Below are 19999 nucleotides of genomic sequence, written 5' to 3' on the forward strand. Positions count from 1 at the left end.
TGGTATATCTTATAATCTTTAGTAATTATGATAAAAGAAATGAGGTATGAGAAATATATATCCTTTTCTATATTTCCGTTACAAATGAGATAATACAGATGTGTACTTTGTCAAGACCTCTGTTACCAATGAGGTAATACAGATGTGTACCTTGTCAAGACCTCTGTTACAAATGAGGTAATACAGATGTGTATCTTATCAACTCCTCTGTTACGAGTGAGGTAATACAGACGTATACCTTGTCAACACCTTTGTTACAAGTGAGGGCACACGTACTGTCTGTCTTGTCAACAACTCTGTTAGAGGTGAGGTAATACAGACGTACATTTTGTCAACTTCTCTGTTACAAGTGAGGTAATACGGACGTATACAAACACCTGTTAAAAGTGAGGTAATACAGATGTATATCTTGTCAACACCTGTGAACGTTCTGTTTTATTTCAGTACGATCAAGAACCACTCCATCGCAAGCTGTACTACAGGATGATTCAACAAGAAAGTAAGTCGTTCTTAAAGATCTCCAAATTAGTGTCCGATCCCGTCCTAGAGCTCGTCAAGAAAGAGAAGTTTGCCGTCGTTTGTGACAGTCTCGCAATTAAGTCCGCGCTGGCTTCCAGGTACGAACGAGGGAGCGTATGTGACTTCCACATAGCAGAGGAGAAATTTCACCGTCTAATTTTGGTGATGACTTTAAGAAAGGACTTACCGAAGTCGGTATTTCGAGAAATAAATAAAAGGTGAGAAAAACCCAACAAGAACAAGAAAATAATGATTGTCTTTATAAAACAAATAAACTTTATTACTTGCACAAATCAAACCGGATGTCTCTTCTAGAAGTAAAATAATTATATAAATTCATATATATTGTAAATTATTATTGTGGGGGTAAACAAAAGTGTCAAGTTTCACTCCTCTCTTACTTCGAGCATGTGGGAAGAATGGAAAAAGAATACCTGTAATTAACTTCTTTTTGTGACATATTTTAGGCCTATTGATTTTACAATATTTTGTCGGCTTACGTCGATTAATTCGTAGGTCGTAAAGTATTAAACTAAGTTTATAACATTTCACTGAATATTTTATTGTCTAGTCAAACCGATCAGTTTTGGTACCGAGTGGAAAGGTAACTGAGGAGTCAGTTGTACGAGTCTTAAATACTATCTTTAACACACCTGATATCGAACCTCAAATCGATATGAATATGGGAGAAAATCAGCTGGCTTTAACTTATTTTTTATGATTGCTTTTAGACATTACAATTTCCCATTATTTCACTGTCTTCCTGTGAGTTTAAGCCATCGCTTTTAAAATACTACCTACATGAACATTATAACAGTACAGAACTCATAAGAAAAAAATATGGTGGTAAAAGTATGTAGTTATTAGACACAAAATAATAGTTTAAACCTATTTGTTTTTTTGAATTTCGCGCAAAGCTACACGAGGGCTATCTGTACCAGCTTTCACTAATTTAGCAGTGTAAGACTAGAGGGAAAGCAGCTAGTCATCACTACCAACCGCCAACTCTTGGGCTATTCTTTTACCAACGAATAGTGAGTGGTATTAACAGTAATTTATAACGCCCCCACGGCTGAAAGAGCGAGCATGTTTGGTGCAACGGGGATTCGAACCCGCACTCCTAGATTATCAGTCGAGTGCCTTAACCACCTGGCCATGCCGAGCCGAGTTTAAATCAAGAAGAGAAGGCTTAACTATAGTATTTTTCTTAATTTACTAGTTGATTGGTTGGCGTTTTATGGCGCAAAGCAACTAGGCTATCTGCGCCAAATAACCGGTGAAAAAATTAAAATTAAAGTAAAAATAATAAAATTCATAAAAATGAATCATGTTAAAACAAAGTTTAATTTATGAACTAAAAACTTATATAGTGTTAAAAAGGTCAATGACCTTTAAAAACATTTGTAAGGTGGACAGTGTCACCATCACCCATGATACCATCCAGCGTCAGGGGTAAACCTGTGAACAAAACATGTCTAAAATGGTCCCGTCGTTGTGAGCCGTAACCACGGCATGACAGAAAAATGTGGACTGTTGTGACCTGAATGTCACACAGAACACACGTTGGTGCATCAATCCCAGATAAAGGAAAACGATGAGTTAAAAAAACTGACCAATGCGTAGTTTAGTTAGGACAACTTCCTCTTTCAAATCCTTACGGAAACAAGACGGACAAAGTCCTATATAGGGTATTTATTAGGAAAAGCTTATTTTCACGATACTCACTCCAAGTCGACTGCCAACTAGCGCGGAGCCGAGCCTTGAATATAAGACTGTATGTAGTCATGTATGGGACAGGCACAGAAGTAATAATGCCAGAGCAGACAGACTTAACTGAGGTGTTAGCAAGCTCGTTCCGCGAATACTAACGTGGTCTGGTATTGGAAGAATTGGATAGAAGTAGATAGAAGTAGTTTCGAGCAATTTCCTGGCCATCATAGAGCAAGATCGAAAGCAGGACAGAATTATATTGCCCACCGACCTTCCGAATTTTGTTCCATATGACTTTGGAACTGGTAGGGAAGAGATGCTGGTTGTGAATTTAATCCAAGATTCCTTCTGGCTTTGATGTGTTATCTGCCAATGCTTGGATCCGCTAAAAAGCGATGCGGTTCGAAAGTGTGGGATACCTACGAAAGGTATCCCGGGCCAGTTTTTTAGCCTTCCATGCCATGTGGCAGGCACGATTCATCCACGGACGAGGATATCGTGGAAAACGTGTCGAGGTTTTAGGAATAAACTGAGCAGCAGCTTGTATAATACAGTAAGTTACTGCTGCCACACAGTCGTCTATTGATGGCTCACGGACGACTGCAGCATCAAGTTCTGCGAGAGCAGTGAAAAAAGACCGGTTGGCTTGGTTCAGCTTCTACCGGGGCACGCGGATCGGTTGGCATCGACCAAAGCCAATCTCTCTGTCCTATGGGTTTCTGTAAACTCTCCACGAAAGGTGGGAGAATAGTGAGGGAGATCAGACTGAGACATCAAAAGCAGTAAAAGACTGACTAGGTGCATGAAAATAAGTAAAATAATCAGTATTGAAGAGAGAAATGTTGTGATACGAGAGCATATGCTCTATGGAGCGACCCCTTCCATCGATATCAGCACTTTCCCAGAGGGGATTATGTTGATTAAAATCCTCTAGGATTAAAAGGGAGACACAAACTGTTCAACAAGAGCATCAAGGTCCGATTGATCATATATCTCTCCAGGTGACAGGTAGAGAAAACAAACAGTGATGGTATGACCCAAGAAAACACGGATGGCTAAGGCCTCTAAGGGTGTGTTGAGTGGCAAAGACAGGATGGGCACATGCTGATCAACCAACAGTGCCACCCCTCCATGCACTTATTCATCACACAACCTATCATTTCTGCACAAAGAAAACTGTCGAAAGGTGACTGTAACGGCAGGTTTTGGAAATGTTTCCTGTAAGGAAAGACATACAGGATGGTGGGAAGCAATCAGTGTTTTGATATCATTCGGATTAGAACGTAAACCTCGACAATTCCACTGTATCAAAGTGGACATTTTTACTTATGTTTTGGCGAATTGGGTGGAGATCCCTTCTGTTTTTGACCACATCTTATTTTTTGCTCAAAGATGGTATATCAACCTCCATGGATCCTGCCCTGGGTGGATTGGGCAGGTCTCTCATTGGAAGAAGATTCCAGTGGCTGAGGACGTAAACAAATGATCATTCTGCATCTCGGAGCTGGAGAATAAGATGGACCCAAGAAAATACCAAAAATATACTTAGCAAACTACCACGACAATTTTATTAAATTAAAGTGATTTACTACCACGACAAACGTTGTATAAATATGTAGACGTTGTATATATTTTGTTTTAAATTTTTATTCTGCAGTTTTTACAATATTTATAATATATTAATATTGACGAAATATGTTCTTGTGTTTATACACGTTTTATTAATATTGACGAAATATGTTCTTGTGTTTATACACGTTTTATTAATATTGACGAAATATGTTCTTGTGTTTATACACGTTTGGACTTATTACTGAAAGCTGTTTTTAAAATAACATCATATTCTTACAACTGAACAACACTTACTCCATCTGTAGAAACTAATAGATTTAACAAACCAAGTTTCATAAGTTGGTCATTTTCACATATACTAATTTGTCATATTTTAGTGTTTTCTCATTGGTGGAAGGCCAACTTCTGACAGCCACGATCAACAACTACATCGGAAAATACAGAAGGTGTATTGGGAGAAAACAAGAAGGCACAAACCCGTTATCAGTGGAAGACCTTCAAAGTGTCTTCATCTTGTTAGCGAGTGGGATTCTTCTTGGAGTGTTTACGCTGCTTCTAGAGAGATTCTATGGAAGAGTAAGAAATATATAAACAAGAAAACTGGAAATACACGTCACAAAGATGTTTGTACATGTACTAATTATGTAGGTAACTGTTTGTCAAATAAATATATTATACAGCTAACGTATACTGCTAATAGTACCATCATTAACCTGCCATACTGCTAACAGTACCACCATTAACCTGCTTCTACTGCTAACAGTACCACCATTAACCTGCTTATACTGCTAACAGTACCACCATTAACCTGCTTATACTGCTAACAGTACCACCATTAACCTGCTTATACTGCTAACAGTACCACCATTAACCTGTTTATACTGCTAATAGCACCACCATTAACCTGCTTATACTGCTAACAGTACCACAGTTAACTTGGTTAAAACATACTACTACTGAGGTCGTTCCAGTTAAACTAATTCTTTAAAACTTCCTCATTTCCTGACAACCATGTGTTTGAAAAATAATTTTCTAATTCACACATTACATCAATCATTAATCTAATATTTCCAGTCAGAACTGAGAGCCAGTAACATACATCAATCATTAATCTACTATTTCCAGTCAGAACTGAGAGCCAGTAACATACATCAATCATTAATCTAATATTTCCAGTCAGAACTGAGAGCCAGTAACATACATCAATCATTAATCTACTATTTCCAGTCAGAACTGAGAGCCAGTAACATACATCAATCATTAATCTAATATTTCCAGTCAGAACTGAGAACCAGTGACATACATCAATCATTAATCTACTATTTCCAGTCAGAACTGAGAACCAGTGACATACATCAATCATTAATCTACTATTTCCAGTCAGAACTGAGAGCATGTTTGGGGCGACCGGGATGCGAACACGCGACCCTCTGATTACGAGTCGCACGCCTTAACACGCTTGGCCATGTCGGGCCATCAAGTTATAATAAACTCGTTTTCAAAGTTATACAATTAATGACAAAGAATAGTACAACTTTTAATACAGTAGCGTATGTTTACGAAATGTTGCAGATTATCAGTAAACAGTATAAAGTTTTTGTGTACAAAATGACAGGTTTTTAAATCAAGTTTTAATTTAAGTTGTTATTGTAAGTTATTCATATCGAATGTTGACTGTCTGACATACAAAATAATTTTGGTTTAAAGATACTTTTACGCATCAGAAAATTATCAAATTTCACATTCAAAATCTTTATAACCTCTAAGTAATTATCAAATATTCTTGTTCAGAGAATAATTTATATTTTATCTGTCATTTTCGCTATTGTATCTCTGTATGGGTTTAGTCGATTTGACCGACCTTGTAACTATGATTTAGAGTTAGATAAATTAAAACAAAATCAAAAGGAAGGACTGCGTTAAAAACAGCAAATCTAATTGTATTAGTTTGTTATAACGAAAAAGAAGTCTAAACAACAAGAAAACTGCCCTAATTTAAAGGATCCCTGTGAACAAGCTATAATGTGGGATATATTAGATTGTATCCTGGGATTCTTTAAATATATAGAAAACTGCCCTAATTAAAAGGATCCCTGGGAACAAGCTATAATGTGGGATATATTAGATTGTATCCTGGGATTCTTTAAATATATAGAAAACTGCCCTAATTAAAAGGATCCCTGGGAACAAGCTATAATGTGGGATATATTAGATTGTATCCTGGGATTCTTTAAATATATAGAAAACTGCCCTAATTAAAAGGATCCCTGGGAACAAGCTATAATGTGGGATATATTAGATTGTATCCTGGGATTCTTTAAATATATAGAAAACTGCCCTAATTAAAAGGATCCCTGGGAACAAGCTATAATGTGGGATATATTAGATTGTATCCTGGGATTCTTTAAATATATAGAAAACTGCCCTAATTAAAAGGATCCCTGAACAAGCTATAATGTGGGATATATTAGATTGTATCCTGGGATTCTTTAAATATATAGAAAACTGCCCTAATTAAAAGGATCCCTGGGAACAAGCTATAATGTGGGATATATTAGATTGTATCCTGGGATTCTTTAAATATATAGAAAACTGCCCTAATTAAAAGGATCCCTGGGAACAAGCTATAATGTGGGATATATTAGATTGTATCCTGGGATTCTTTAAATATATAGAAAACTGCCCTAATTAAAAGGATCCCTGGGAACAAGCTATAATGTGGGATATATTAGATTGTATCCTGGGATTCTTTATATATATATATATATAATTAATTTCAATTTTTTTGCCATGTGTGTGTATGTATATATATATTTAATATATCTTCTTCCTTGTGTGAAACAAAAATGCATATGTAGTATGAGGTCACTTTATGTCCTGCCAAACCCCACGTAACAACGGGATCCTTGAGTATGTAGACATAGCACTGGACATCAAAATGTATGTAAAGCGAGCTTTCGCGTGACTGCCATATTTGACTGAAAGGAATGAGAATCGAATGCCTTTTTTCCCCATTCTGTTTTTTTTTTTGTCAGATGAATTGTCTCATCATATTTTGAACTAGGCACGCGATTCGTGCTGAATAACAGAACAGCATTGTCATGTGTACCCTAATGAGAAAACGTGACGTGACGTTGGTTAAGCAACTGAATATAAGCTACGTATGTTAATAACTAAAGTAAAAATAAGGTCTCACGCAAGCGTATAGGCCTAAAGCAAAGCCTACAGGTAGAATAATTAAAACCAGTACAGTATACACCGAAACTTACTAACACTGACTTTGATCTATGTTAAGTTAGTATGATACTCATAAACTACGTAAAACGTCAAGTAGATACAGTTTTGTCAAAATAATGTGCGCCAATTGACTATTATAGCACTTCCTGGTCAACTACCTGACAATTTTAACTCTCTCAGTAGAATTATATGACAATTTTACCAATTCTTATTCGAATTTTTTTAACAGCTTCAATAATCTCTTATCAATCATTTTGCAGTTTCAACAATCGCTGTTCGTCTGATTGACAATTTTAAACATCCCTGGTGGACATTTTGGTATTTATTAATTATCAAACAACTATATTTTTACAACATCTGAAGTTTATTTACATTTATATGATGTTGGAATAATATTTTTAACGTGTGTATTATGATGTACTTTTAAGTGCATAACTTAATAGCTGTGGTTATTTTTCATAAATTAAGGTGTTTGTTTTGTTTGTTTTTTATTGTACCGCTTTTGAGATTCTGTCTTTCTGCTTTACGGCCTGGCATGGCCAAGCGCGTAAGGCGTGCGACTCGTAATCCGAGGGTCGCGGGTTCGCGCCCGCGTCGCGCTAAACATGCTCGCCCTCCCAGCCGTGGGGGTGTATAATGTTACGGTCAATCCCACTATTCGTTGGTAAAAAAGTAGCCCAATAGTTGGTGGTGGGTGGTGATGACTACCTGCCTTCCCTCTAGTCTTACACTGCTAAATTAGGGACGGCTAGCACAGATAGCCCTCGAGTAGCTTTGTGCGAAATTCCAAAACAAACAAACAAACTTTCTGCTTTAAATTACACACGCCAAAATTCAGTTTTCAATATGGATTAGAAAAAATTATAAAAGGCAAAGGTTAGTACATTAAAAATAACCCCTTAGCTTCTTTAACGGGAAGTAGCTAGGATACAAGTTTTCTGATAGTTTACTTAGTTTCAAGTTTTTATTACTTTTAAGGTTTTAGAATGAGTCGTTTGCTGATATTTTCAAACATAGGTGCGGTAAATGTGGATTAACTGTATTCAGTGATGCTGACAAATACAGTTAAAAATTTCAAAAAATAAATTTGATTTATATTTCCTGAGTGAATAGAAACGTTTAAAAATATATTATTAGTTTTACTACTCGCGACAGTATTCCAAAACTCAAACTGAACTACTGAATTTTGAAAACGATTAAGTAAAATCACAAATAAGACAATTAATTGATACATTGAAAGTGTTGAAGTTTGTAGTTTGGATTTCATGTACTTCACACAATGTATGGATTTCATGTACTTCACACAGTGTATTGAATCACGAAATGCTAAAATTTGTTACAGTTTACAGAAAAACATTAAATTAAGCAGCATCAAGCAACAGTAATTAAAACCTGTTTATAAAACAGCCTGATAAAGGTACATTAAATTTTTTAATTGTTTTGAGTGACGCTGAATAGGTTTTAGTTCATAATTTGAAATTTAAGCTTAAACTCAAGGGTTATTTTGTACGGCTTCAACAGTTGTTTTTTTTTACAATTCTTATAATATGGTAAGTATTCTAGTAATATTAGTACTAAGATTAGTGGTATAGCGCTGATTAGTTTAAATAAATACAATATAATAAATTTCATAAAATTTTAAAGGGACAAAAAGGAGCTTATTAGTTCATCAAAGATGTCTCTTCCAGCTCCCTACTATAACTATCCCTTACTACTCACGTATTCATTCAATTTTGTCTTTAACTCAGTTAAATTTTCTGTCTCCATCATCCTTGAAGGCATCTCATTCCAAGAGCCATGTTTCAAAAGTAATAGTTTCTAAATTCCAGACGCATCCTACGATGCCAACATTTGAATTTATGAACCTTGTCATTTTGTTTTCACTGCTAAACACAAAAAAGTTTGATGGATCTATATTACCAAAACCCTTAATAATCTTAAATATCTCAATCAAATCCACTCTGATTCTTCTCGTCTTCAAATAAAAGAAGTTTAGATAATTTTGTCTCTTCTCATAGAACATTTGCACCATCGTAGGAATCATTTTAGTGGTTATTCTCTGAGCCTTCTCTAACAATTCAATGTCCGTTTTGAGAAAGGGAGTCTAAAACTGTACATAGTACTCTAAACGAGGCCTTACAAGTGATCTATACAGTGAAACAATAATATCCCTTGTGTTGCAATAAATGTTACTATAGATGATACTTAAATCCCATTAGCTTTGTTCCTTGCTACAGTACACATTTTTAATGTATTCTCACTTAAATTGTAATTTGAATTTGAATTGTGAAAACCTACATGTATCATCTTATATTTTGGACATTTAAACGTCATCTGCCAAGTACTGGAAGCTAATGATTTAAATCTCACTGTACGTTTGCAGCAAATATAAAATATAAAAAATTTTTAATTGGAGTTTAGAATAAATTGAACACTTGTGATGGCATTGACATTTGCAAATAAAACAAAGATACAGGTGTTGTAATCTTGGATAGAGATGTTTATATACGAAAACTGAATGTTTGTAAGTGATTCTACTAAATTTGTAAACTCACATGAAACTATTACTGATAAAATGAAAGCTAAGTAGCTCAGATATGGGTTAAACATGAAGAAATATAATATTCTTAATAAAAATACGTTATATGAACATTAAATGATCGAGAAATAATCCAGTTATTTTTATGGTTTGCGTAAATTCATAAAAAGATGCATTTTGCAATCAATCGTTTCTAACATTTTGGAACCTACATTCATGCCATGGTATATTTTTTACATTTGAAGAACTCTCTCACTTATGGGTACACTTTAAAATAACAGTTTTGAGTTCTTTAGTCAAACTGTTGAGGTCTGACAGTTTTGAAGAAAAATCATTACAAATAAATATATCTTTAGAAAAAAGCCTCCATTTAAGTGAGAGTGAACGACTCCACATAAGAGACTAATTTTATACAAATCTAGGTTATTGGTACAGATGTTCAAATTTCGTTTTTTTATGGTTCTAAATAGATTAAACATCCTTACATCACATTAAAACTCTATCGTCGTATCTGTTTAACTTAAGAGAAATAAACAGCCCAAAAGTTGTGGAATTATCGTTTCTGTTTTTGAAGAGAAGGAACATACAATAAATAAATGTCAAAAGGCAAGAAATAAAACTGGAACAAGAAGTGGGCTAAGTTCAACGACGTTTTTTATTTTATTTACCCATTTATATTTTTACAGGAGTTTTCCCTTTTACCGGGCCGGCATGGCCAAGTGATTAAGGTAATCTGAAGGTCGCGTGGATGGAATCCCCGTCACACCAAACATGCTCGCCCTTTCAGTCGAGGGGGCGTTATAATGTTACGGTCAATCCCACTATTCGTTGGTAAAAGAGTAGCCCAAAAGTTGGCGGTGGGTGGTAATGACTAGCTGCCTTCTCTCTAGTCTTACACTGCTAAATTAGGGACGGCTAGCGCAGATAGCCCACGAATATCTTTCCGCGAAATTTAAAACAAACAAACCCCTTTCACAAAATTTGTTTTTTTTTCTTCACTGCATCATTATATTAGTTTTACTACTCATGCCCCTGCTAGTACAGCAGTATGTCTCCGGATTTACAACGCTAAAATATGGGGTTCGATTTCCTTTGGTGGGCTCAGCAGGTAACCCGATCTGACTTTGCAATAATAAAACACACACAGCATACTACTCACGACAATATCATAGAATTCAAATTGAAATACTTATATGGCTAACATCTTTTTTCTAAATTGTTTGTTTTTCTACGTGTAAAATCCCTGCTTGCATAACGGTAATTTACGGATTAACAGCGACAAATCAGGTGCTCAATTCTCATCCGTAGACACAACAGATAGCCTGATGTGACTTTGCTAAAAGTAAAACAGACATACTCTACATGTAAATTACAATAGTTCTTTTGCAACATCACATCTTTAGATGTTTTAATAATATTAATTTTCATCTTTAAAACTCATGGTGACAGTTATGAGTACATTTGTATTTTCACTTATATTGTAAACAACTCTAGGTTTTAGTTCTGACAACTTTCGTTCCTTAATTTATATTATTAAACTCTTGATGGTAGTTCTGTCAACTTTCATTCTTTAATTTACATTGTTAAACTCTTGGTGGCAGTTCTGTCAACTTTTGTTCTTTTATTTATTTTGTAAAACTCTAGATAATAGTTCACTCAACTTCCTTTCTTTCATTTATTTTGTTAAACTCTTGATGGTCGTTCCGTCAACTTTCGTTCTTTAATTTATATTGTTAAACTCTTGGTGGTAATTCTCTCAACTTTCGTTCTTAAATTTATATTGTGAAACATTTGGTGATAGTTCTACCAACTTTCGTTCTTTAATTTATATTGTTAAATCCGTGATGATAGTTCTCTCAACTTTCGTTCGTTAATATTGTTAAATTATTGGTAGAGTTCTATCAACTTCGTTCTTTCATTTATATTGTTAACATATTGATGGTAGTTCTGTAAACATTCGTTCATAAATTTATATTGTGAAACTCTTGGTGGTAGTTCTGTCAACTTTCGTTCTTTAATTTATATTGTTAAATCCGTGATGATAGTTCTATCAACTTCGTTCTTTCATTTATATTGTTAACATATTGATGGTAGTTCTGTAAACATTCGTTCATAAATTTATATTGTGAAACATTTGGTGATAGTTCTACCAACTTTCGTTCTTTAATTTATATTGTTAAATCCGTGATGATAGTTCTCTCAACTTTCGTTCGTTAATATTGTTAAATTATTGGTAGAGTTCTATCAACTTCGTTCTTTAATTTATATTGTTAACATATTGATGGTAGTTCTGTAAACATTCGTTCATAAATTTATATTGTGAAACTCTTGGTGGTAGTTCTGTCAACTTTTGATCTTTAAAATATATTGTTAAACTCTTGATGGTAGTTCTGTGAAGTCTCGTTCTGTAATTTATATTGTTAATCTGTTGTTGGTTGTTGTGTCAACTTTCGTTCTTTAATTTATATTGTTAAACTCATCAACTTTCGTTCTTTAATGTATATTGTTAAATCCTTGATGCTGTCAGCTTTCGTTCCGTAACGAAATATTTAATATTGTTAAATTATTGGTAGAGTTCTATCAACTTCGTTCTTTCATTTATATTCTTAAACTCTTGAAGAAAGTTCGGAAAAGAAAGAACTTTCGTTCTTTAATTTATATTGTTAACATCTTGATGGTAGTTCTGTCAACATTCGTTCATTAATTTTTATTGTGAAACTCTTGATGGTAGTTCTGTCAACATTCGTTCATTAATTTTTATTGTGAAACTCTTGGTGGTAGTTCTGTCAACTTTTGATCTTTAAAATATATTGTTAAACTCTTGATGGTAGTTCTGTGAAGTCTCGTTCTGTAATTTATATTGTTAATCTGTTGATGGTTGTTGTGTCAACTTTCGTTCTTTACTTTATATTGTGAAACTTTTGGTGGTTCTTCTGTCAACCATCGTCCTTTAATTTATATTGTTTAACTGTTGGTTATCGTTCTGTCAGCTTTCGTTCTTTAATTTATATTGTTAAAGTCTTGATGATAAATCTGTCAACTTTAGGTCGTTAATTTATATTGTTAAACTTGTGGTGGTAGTACTCTAAACTTTCGTTCTTTAATTTATATTGTTAAACTCTTGATGGTGGTTCTCTCAACTTTTATTCTTTATTTTATATTGCTCAACCCTTGGTGGTATTTCTGTCAAGTTTCCTTCTTTATTTTATGTTGTTAAAGTCTTTATGGTAGTTCTGTCAACTTCCGTTCTTTTATTTTTTTGTTAAATCATTAATGGTAGTTTTGTCAACATTCGTTATTAATTTTGTTGTTAAACTCTTGATGGTAGTTCTGACATCTTATATTCTTTAATTTATAATGTTAAACTCTTGGTGGTTCTTCTGTCAACCATCGTTCTTTAATTTATATTGTTAAACCATTGATGGTAGTCATGTCAGCTTTCGTTCGTTAATTTATATTGTTAAACTTTTGGTGGTAGTACACTAAACTTTCGTTCTTTAATTTATATTGTTAAACTCTTGATGGTAGTTCTGTCAACTTTCGTTCGTTAATTTATATTGTTAAAACCTTAACGGTAGTTCTGTCAACATTCGTTATTAACTTTGTTGTTAAACTCTTGGTGGTAGTTCTCTCAACCTTCGTTCTTTAATATATATTGTTAAACAAATGGTGATACTTCTGTCAACATTGGTTGTTGAATTTATATCGTTAAACTCTTGAAGGTAGTTCCGTCAACTTTCGTTCTTTAATTTATGTTGTTAAAGTCTCGATGGTAGTTCAGTTAACTTTTGTTCTTTTATTTATTTTGTTAAACTTTAGATGGTTATTCTGTCAACTTTCATTTTTTATTTTATATTGTTAAACTCTTGGAGATAGTTTTGTAAACTTCCATTCTTTAATTTATATTGTTAAAATTTTCGAGGTGGTCCTGTTAACCTTCATTCTTTATGTTATATTCTTAAATCTTGATAGTAGTTCTGTCAACATTCGCTCGTTAATTTATTTTGTGAATTTCTTGGCGATAGTTCTGTCAACTTCAGTTCTTTAATTTATATTGTGAAAGTCTTGGTGACAGTTCTGTCACATTTGGTTCTTGAATTTATATTGTTAAACTCTTGATGATAGTTTTTTTCAATTTTCGTTCTTTATTTTATGTTGTTAAAGTCTTTATTGTAGTTCTGTCAACTTTCGCTTTTTTATTTATTTTTTCAAACTTTAGATGGTAGTTCTCTCAACTTTGGTTCTTTAATTTATATTTTTAAACTCTTGGTGGTAGACCTGTCAACTTTCTTTCGTTAATTTCAAGTGTTAAACTTTTGGTGGTAGGTGTGTCAAACTTGGTTCTTTAATTTATATTGTCATAGTCTTGGTGATTGTTCTATCAAGTTTCGATCCTTAATTTATATTGTTTAACCTTTGTTGGTAGTAATGTCAGCTAGCGTTCTTTAATTTATATTGTTAAACCCGTGATGGTATTTCTTTCAACATTCGTTCTTAATTTATATTGTTAATGTCTTGGTGATAATTCCATCAACTTTCGTTCTTTAATTTATATTGTTAATATCTTGTTGCTGTCAGTTTTCCTTCTTCAATATATATTGTTAAAGTCTTAATGATAGTTCTGTGAACTTTCGTTCGTTAATTTATATCGTTTAACTATTGACAGAGTTCTTTCAAGATTAATTCTTTAATTTATGAGTGTTAAACTCTTGGTGCTATTCCTGTAAAAATTCATTCTTTATGTGTTATTCTTAAACTCTTGATTGTAGTTCTGTAAACTTTCGTTCGTTAATTTATATTGTTGAACTCTTGATGGTAGTTCCGTCAACTTTCGTTCTTTAATTTATGTTTTTAAACTCCAGATTGTAGTTCTGTAAACTTTCGTTTTTTAAATTATATTGATAAACTCTTGGTGGCAGTTTTGTCAACCTTCGTTCCTTAATTTATATTGTTAAACTCTTGGCGATAGTTCTGTCAACTTTAGTTCTTTAATTTATATTGTGAAACTCTTGATGACAATTGGGTCACATTTGGTTCTAGAATTTATATTGTTAAACTCTTGATGGTAGTTTCTTTACTTTTAATCTTTATTTTATGTTGTTAAAGTCTTTATGGTAGTTCTCTCAACTTTCGTTCTTTTATGTATTTTGTTAAACTCTAGATGGCAGTTCTGTCAACTTTCGTTGTTTAATTTATTTTGTTAAACTTTTGATTGGAGTTTTGTCAGCTTTTGTTCTTTGAATTATAGTGTTAAATTCTTTGTGACAGTTCTGTTAACTTTCGCTCTTTAATTTATATTGTTAAAGTCTTGATGATAAATTTGTCAACTTTAGGTCGTTAATTTGTATTTTTAAACTTTTGTTGGTAGTACTGTAAACCTTAATTCTTTAATTTATATTGTTATACTCTTTATAGTGGTTCTTTCAACATTGATTCTTTATTTTATATTGTTAACCTCTTGGTTCTGGTTCTGTCAACTTTCGTTCCCTAGATTATATTGTTAAACTATTGATGGTACTTTTGCCATCTTACGTTCTTTAATTTATATTGTTTAACTTTTGATTGGAGTTTTGTGAGCTTTCTTTCGTTAATTTATGTTGTTAATGTCTTGGGGGTAGTTCTGTCAACTTTCGTTCTTTAATTTATATCGTTAAACTCTTGAATGGAATTTTTTCAGATTTTGTTTGTTAATTTATATTGTTAAACTCAAGTTAGTAATTGTGTCAACTTTCGTCCGTTAATATATATTGTTTAAATGTTTATTGTAGTCCTGTCAACATTCCTTCTTTAATTTATATTGTTAAACTCTCAGTGGTAGTTTTGTAAACTTTCGTTCTTTAATTTATATTGTTAAACTTTCGATTGGAGTTTCATTAGCTTTTGTTTTTTAAATTATATTATTAAACTCTCGGTGGTAGCTTTGTAAACTTTCGTTTTCTAAATTATATTGTTTAACTCTTGATGGTAGTTCTGTCAACTTTCATTCTGTAATTTATATTTTTATACTCTTGGTAATAGTTCTATTAACATTGGTTTTTTAATTTATATTGTTCAACCCTTGTTGGTAGTTGTGCCAACTTTCGTTCTTTATATTATATTGTGAAAATTTTGATATTAGTCTTGTCATCTTTTGTTCTTTACTTTATATTGTTTAACTTTTGATTCGAGTTTTGTGAGTTTAGATCGTTAATTTAAATTGTTAGACTCTTGGTGGTATTTCTGTAAACTTTCGTTCTTTAATTTATATCGTTAAACATTTCATTGAAGTTTTGCCAACTTTGATTCCTTAACTTATATTGTTAATCTTTTGACGGTTGTTCTGTAAACGTTCGTTCTTGAATTTAAACTGTTAAACTCTTGATGGTAGTTCTTTGAACTTTTGTTCTTTAATTTATATTGCAAAACTCTTGTTGGTAGTTGTGTAAACTTTCGTTCTTTAATTTGTATTGTTAAACCTTTGATTGGAGTTTCTTCAACTTTCGTTCCTTAATTTATATTGTTTAAGTCTTAAAGGTAGTTCTGTAAACTTTCGTTCTTTAATTTATATTGTTAAACTTTCGATTGGAGTTTCATTAGCTTTTGTTTTTTAAATTATATTATTAAACTCTCGGTGGTAGCTTTGTAAACTTTCGTTTTCTAAATTATATTGTTTAACTCTTGATGGTAGTTCTGTCAACTTTCATTCTGTAATTGATATTGTTAAACTCTTGGAGGTAGTTCTATCAAGTTTCGTTCTTTAATTTATATTTTTATACTCTTGGTAATAGTTCTATTAACATTGGTTTTTTAATTTATATTGTTCAACCCTTGGTGGTAGTTGTGCCAACTTTCGTTCTTTATATTATATTGTGAAAATTTTGATATTAGTCTTGTCATCTTTTGTTCTTTACTTTATATTGTTTAACTTTTGATTCGAGTTTTGTGAGTTTAGATCGTTAATTTAAATTGTTAGACTCTTGGTGGTATTTCTGTAAACTTTCGTTCTTTAATTTATATCGTTAAACATTTCATTGAAGTTTTGTCAACTTTGGATTCTTAATTTATATTGTTAACCTTTTGACGGTTGTTCTGTAAACGTTCGTTCTTGAATTTAAACTGTTAATCTCTTGATGGTAGTTCGTTGAACTTTTGTTCTTTACTTTATATTGTTTTAGTCTTGATGGTAGTTCTGTGAACTTTCGTTCTTAAATTTATATTGTTTAACTTTTAATTGGAGTTTTATTAGCTTTTGTTTATTAAATTATATTGTTAAACTCTCGGTGGTAGTTTTGTAATCTTTCGTTTTTTAATTTATATTGTTTAACTCTTGATGGTAGTTCTGTCAGCTTTTATTCTGCAATTTATATTGTTAAACTCTTGTAAGTAGTTCTATCAAGTTTCGTTCTTTAATGTATATTTTTATACTCTTGGTGATAGTTCTATTAACTTTGGTTTTTTAATTTATATTGTTGAACAGTTCATGGTAGTTCTGTCAGCTTTCTTCTGTAATTTATATTGTTAAACTCTTGATGGTAGTTCTGTCAACTTTCTTTGTTTAATTTATATCGTTAAACATTTCATTGAAGTTTTGTCATTTTTGGTTCCTTAATTTATATTGTTAACCTTTTGACGATTGTTCTGTAAACTTTTGTTGTTGAATTTAAACTGTTAAACTCTTGATGATAGTTCTTTGAACTTTTTTCTTTAATTTATATTGTTTAACTTTTGATGGTAGTTCTGTAAAGTTTCTTTCTTTAATTTATATTGGTAAACTCTTGATGGTAGTTCTGTCAACTCTTGTTTTTTAATTTATATTGTTTAACATCTGATTGGAGTTTTTGGAGCTTTCGTTCGTTAATTTATATTATTGATCTCTCAGTGGTAATTCTGTCAACTTTCGTTGTTTAATTTGTATTGTTAAACCTTTGACTGGAGTTTCGTCAACTTTCGTTCTTTAATTTATATTGTTTAAGTCTTAAAGGTAGTTCTGTAAACTTTCGTTCTTTAATTTGTATTGTTAAACTTTTGATTGGAGTTTTGTTAGCTTTCGATAGTTAATTTATATTGTTAATCTCTTGGTGGCGTTCTGTCAGCTTTCATTCTGTAATTTATATTGTTAAACACTTAAAGGTTGTTCTGTAAACTTTCGTTCTTGAATTTAAACTGTTAAAATCTTGATGGTAGTTCTTTGAACTTTTTTCTTTAATTTATATTGTTGAACCCTTGATGGTAGTTCTGTCTGCTTTTATTCTGTAATTTATATTTTTAAATTCTTGGAGTTAGTTCTATCAAGTTTTGTTCGTTAATTTATACTTCTATACTCTTGGTGATAGTTCTATTAACTTCGGTTTTTTAATTTATATTGTTCAACTCTTTGTTTTAGTTCTGCCAACTTTCGCTCTTTATATTATATTGTTAAAATTTTGATATTAGTTTTGTCATCTTTTGTTCTTTACTTTCTATTGTTTTAGTCTTGATGGTAGTTCTGTGAACTTTCGTTCTTAAATTTATACTGTTTAACTTTTGATTGGAGTTTTATCAGCTTTTTTTTTTAAATTATATTGTTAAACTCTCGGTGGTAGTTTTGTGAACTTTCGTTTTTTAATTTATACTGTTTAACTCTTGATGGTAGTTCTGTCAGCTTTTACTCTGTAATTTATATTGTTAAACTCTTGGAGGTAGTTCTATCAAGTTTCGTTCTTTAATTTATATTTTTATACTCTTGGTGATAGTTCTATTAACTTTGGTTTTTTAATTTATATTGTTGAACAGTTGATGGTAGTTCTGTCAACTTTCTTCTGTAATTTATATTGTTAAAATCTCTGTGGTAGTTTTGTAAACTTTGGTTGTTTAATTTATATTGTCAACCTTTTGACGGTCGTTTTTAAACTTTCGTTTTTTAATTTATAGTGTTAATCTCTTGATGGTAGTTGTCTAAAATTTCTTTTTTAATTTATATTGGGAAACTCTTGATGGTAGTTCTGTCACCTTTCGTTCTTCAATTTATTTTGTTGAACTATTGATGGAAGTTCTGTCAACTCTAGTTTTTTAATTTATATTGGTTAACATTTGATTGGAGTTTCTTGAGCTTTCGTTCGTTAATTTATATTATTGATCTCTCAGTGGTAGTTCTGTCAACTTTCGTTGTTTAATTTATATTGTTAAACCGATGATTGGAGTTTTGTGAACTATCGTTCGTTAATTTATATTGTTTTAGTCTTGATGGTAGTTCTGTGAGCTTTCGTCCTTTAATTTATATTGTTAAACTTTTGATGCTGGTTCTTTGAACATTTGTTCTTTAATTTATATTGTTAAATTCTTGGAGATAGATCTATTAACTTTGGTTTCTCAATTTATATTGTTTAACTCTCGGTGGTATTTTTGCCAACTTTTTTCTTTATATTATATAGTTAATATTTTGATATTAGTTTTGCCATCTTTTGTTCTTTAATTTATATTTTTTAACTTTTGATTCGAATTTTGTGGGTTTTCGATCGTTAATTTAAATTGTTAGTCTCTTGGTAGTAGTTCTGTAAACTTTCGTTCTTTAATTTATATTGATCAACTCTTGGTGGTAGTTCTGTCAACTTTCGTTGTTTAATTTATATTGTTAAACCTTTGATTGGCGTTTTGTCAACTTTGGTTCTTTAATTTATATTGTTAACCTTTTGACGGTTGTTCTGTAAATTTTCGTTCTTTAATTTATACTGTTAAACTCTTGATGGTAGTTCGGTAAAATTTCTTTCTTTAATTTATTTTGTTAATCTCTTGGTGTTTGTTCTGTCAGCTTTAATTCTGTAATTTATATTGTTTAACATTTGATTGGAGTTTTTTGAACTTTCGTTCGTTAATTTATGTTATTGATATATTTGTGTTAGTTGTGTCAACTTTTGTTGTTTAATTTATATTGTTAAACCTTTGATTGGAGTTTTGTCAACTTTCGTTTTTTAATTAATATTGTTTTAGTCTTTATGGTAGTTCTGTGAACTTTCGTTTTTTTAATTTATATTGTTAAACTTTTGATTGGAGTTTTGTCAGCTTTTGTTCTTTAAATTATCTTGTCAAACTTTTGGTGATAGTTCTGTGAACTTTCGTTCTTTAATTTATATTGTTTAACTTCTGATTGGAGTATTTTGATCTTTCTTTCGTTAATTTATATTATTCATCTCTTGGTAGTAGTTCTGTCAACTTTCGTTCTTTAATTTATATTTTTGAACTCTTGTTTGTTGTTCTATCAATTTTCTTTCATCAATTTACGTATGTTGTTAAACTCTTGGTGGTAGTGCTGTCAACATTGGTTCTTTAATATATATTGTTGAAAACTCCTGTTGACGGTTCTGTCAACTATCATTCTTTTTTTTAGTGTGAAGTCAAGACTTGTTGATGGTAGTTTATAATCGTTTTTTATACATTCCATTATTATATAAAATAAAGTAACAGTTG

General features: G+C 31.7%; 1 protein-coding gene across 1 annotated transcript; it reads left to right on the forward strand.

Moving 5' to 3' along the window:
• Positions 1–449: 449 nt before the first annotated feature.
• LOC143230119 (uncharacterized) lies at positions 450–4498 on the forward strand. Its single transcript, XM_076463175.1, has 2 exons — positions 450–737; positions 4179–4498. The coding sequence occupies exons 1-2, from the start codon at positions 484–486 to the stop codon at positions 4390–4392; spliced, it is 468 nt and encodes a 155-aa protein (XP_076319290.1). The 5' UTR covers positions 450–483; the 3' UTR covers positions 4393–4498.
• Positions 4499–19999: the final 15501 nt, after the last annotated feature.

The sequence above is a fragment of the Tachypleus tridentatus genome, chromosome 10, assembly GCF_004210375.1.
Source record: "Tachypleus tridentatus isolate NWPU-2018 chromosome 10, ASM421037v1, whole genome shotgun sequence".
In the NCBI taxonomy this organism is placed as follows: domain Eukaryota; kingdom Metazoa; phylum Arthropoda; class Merostomata; order Xiphosura; family Limulidae; genus Tachypleus; species Tachypleus tridentatus.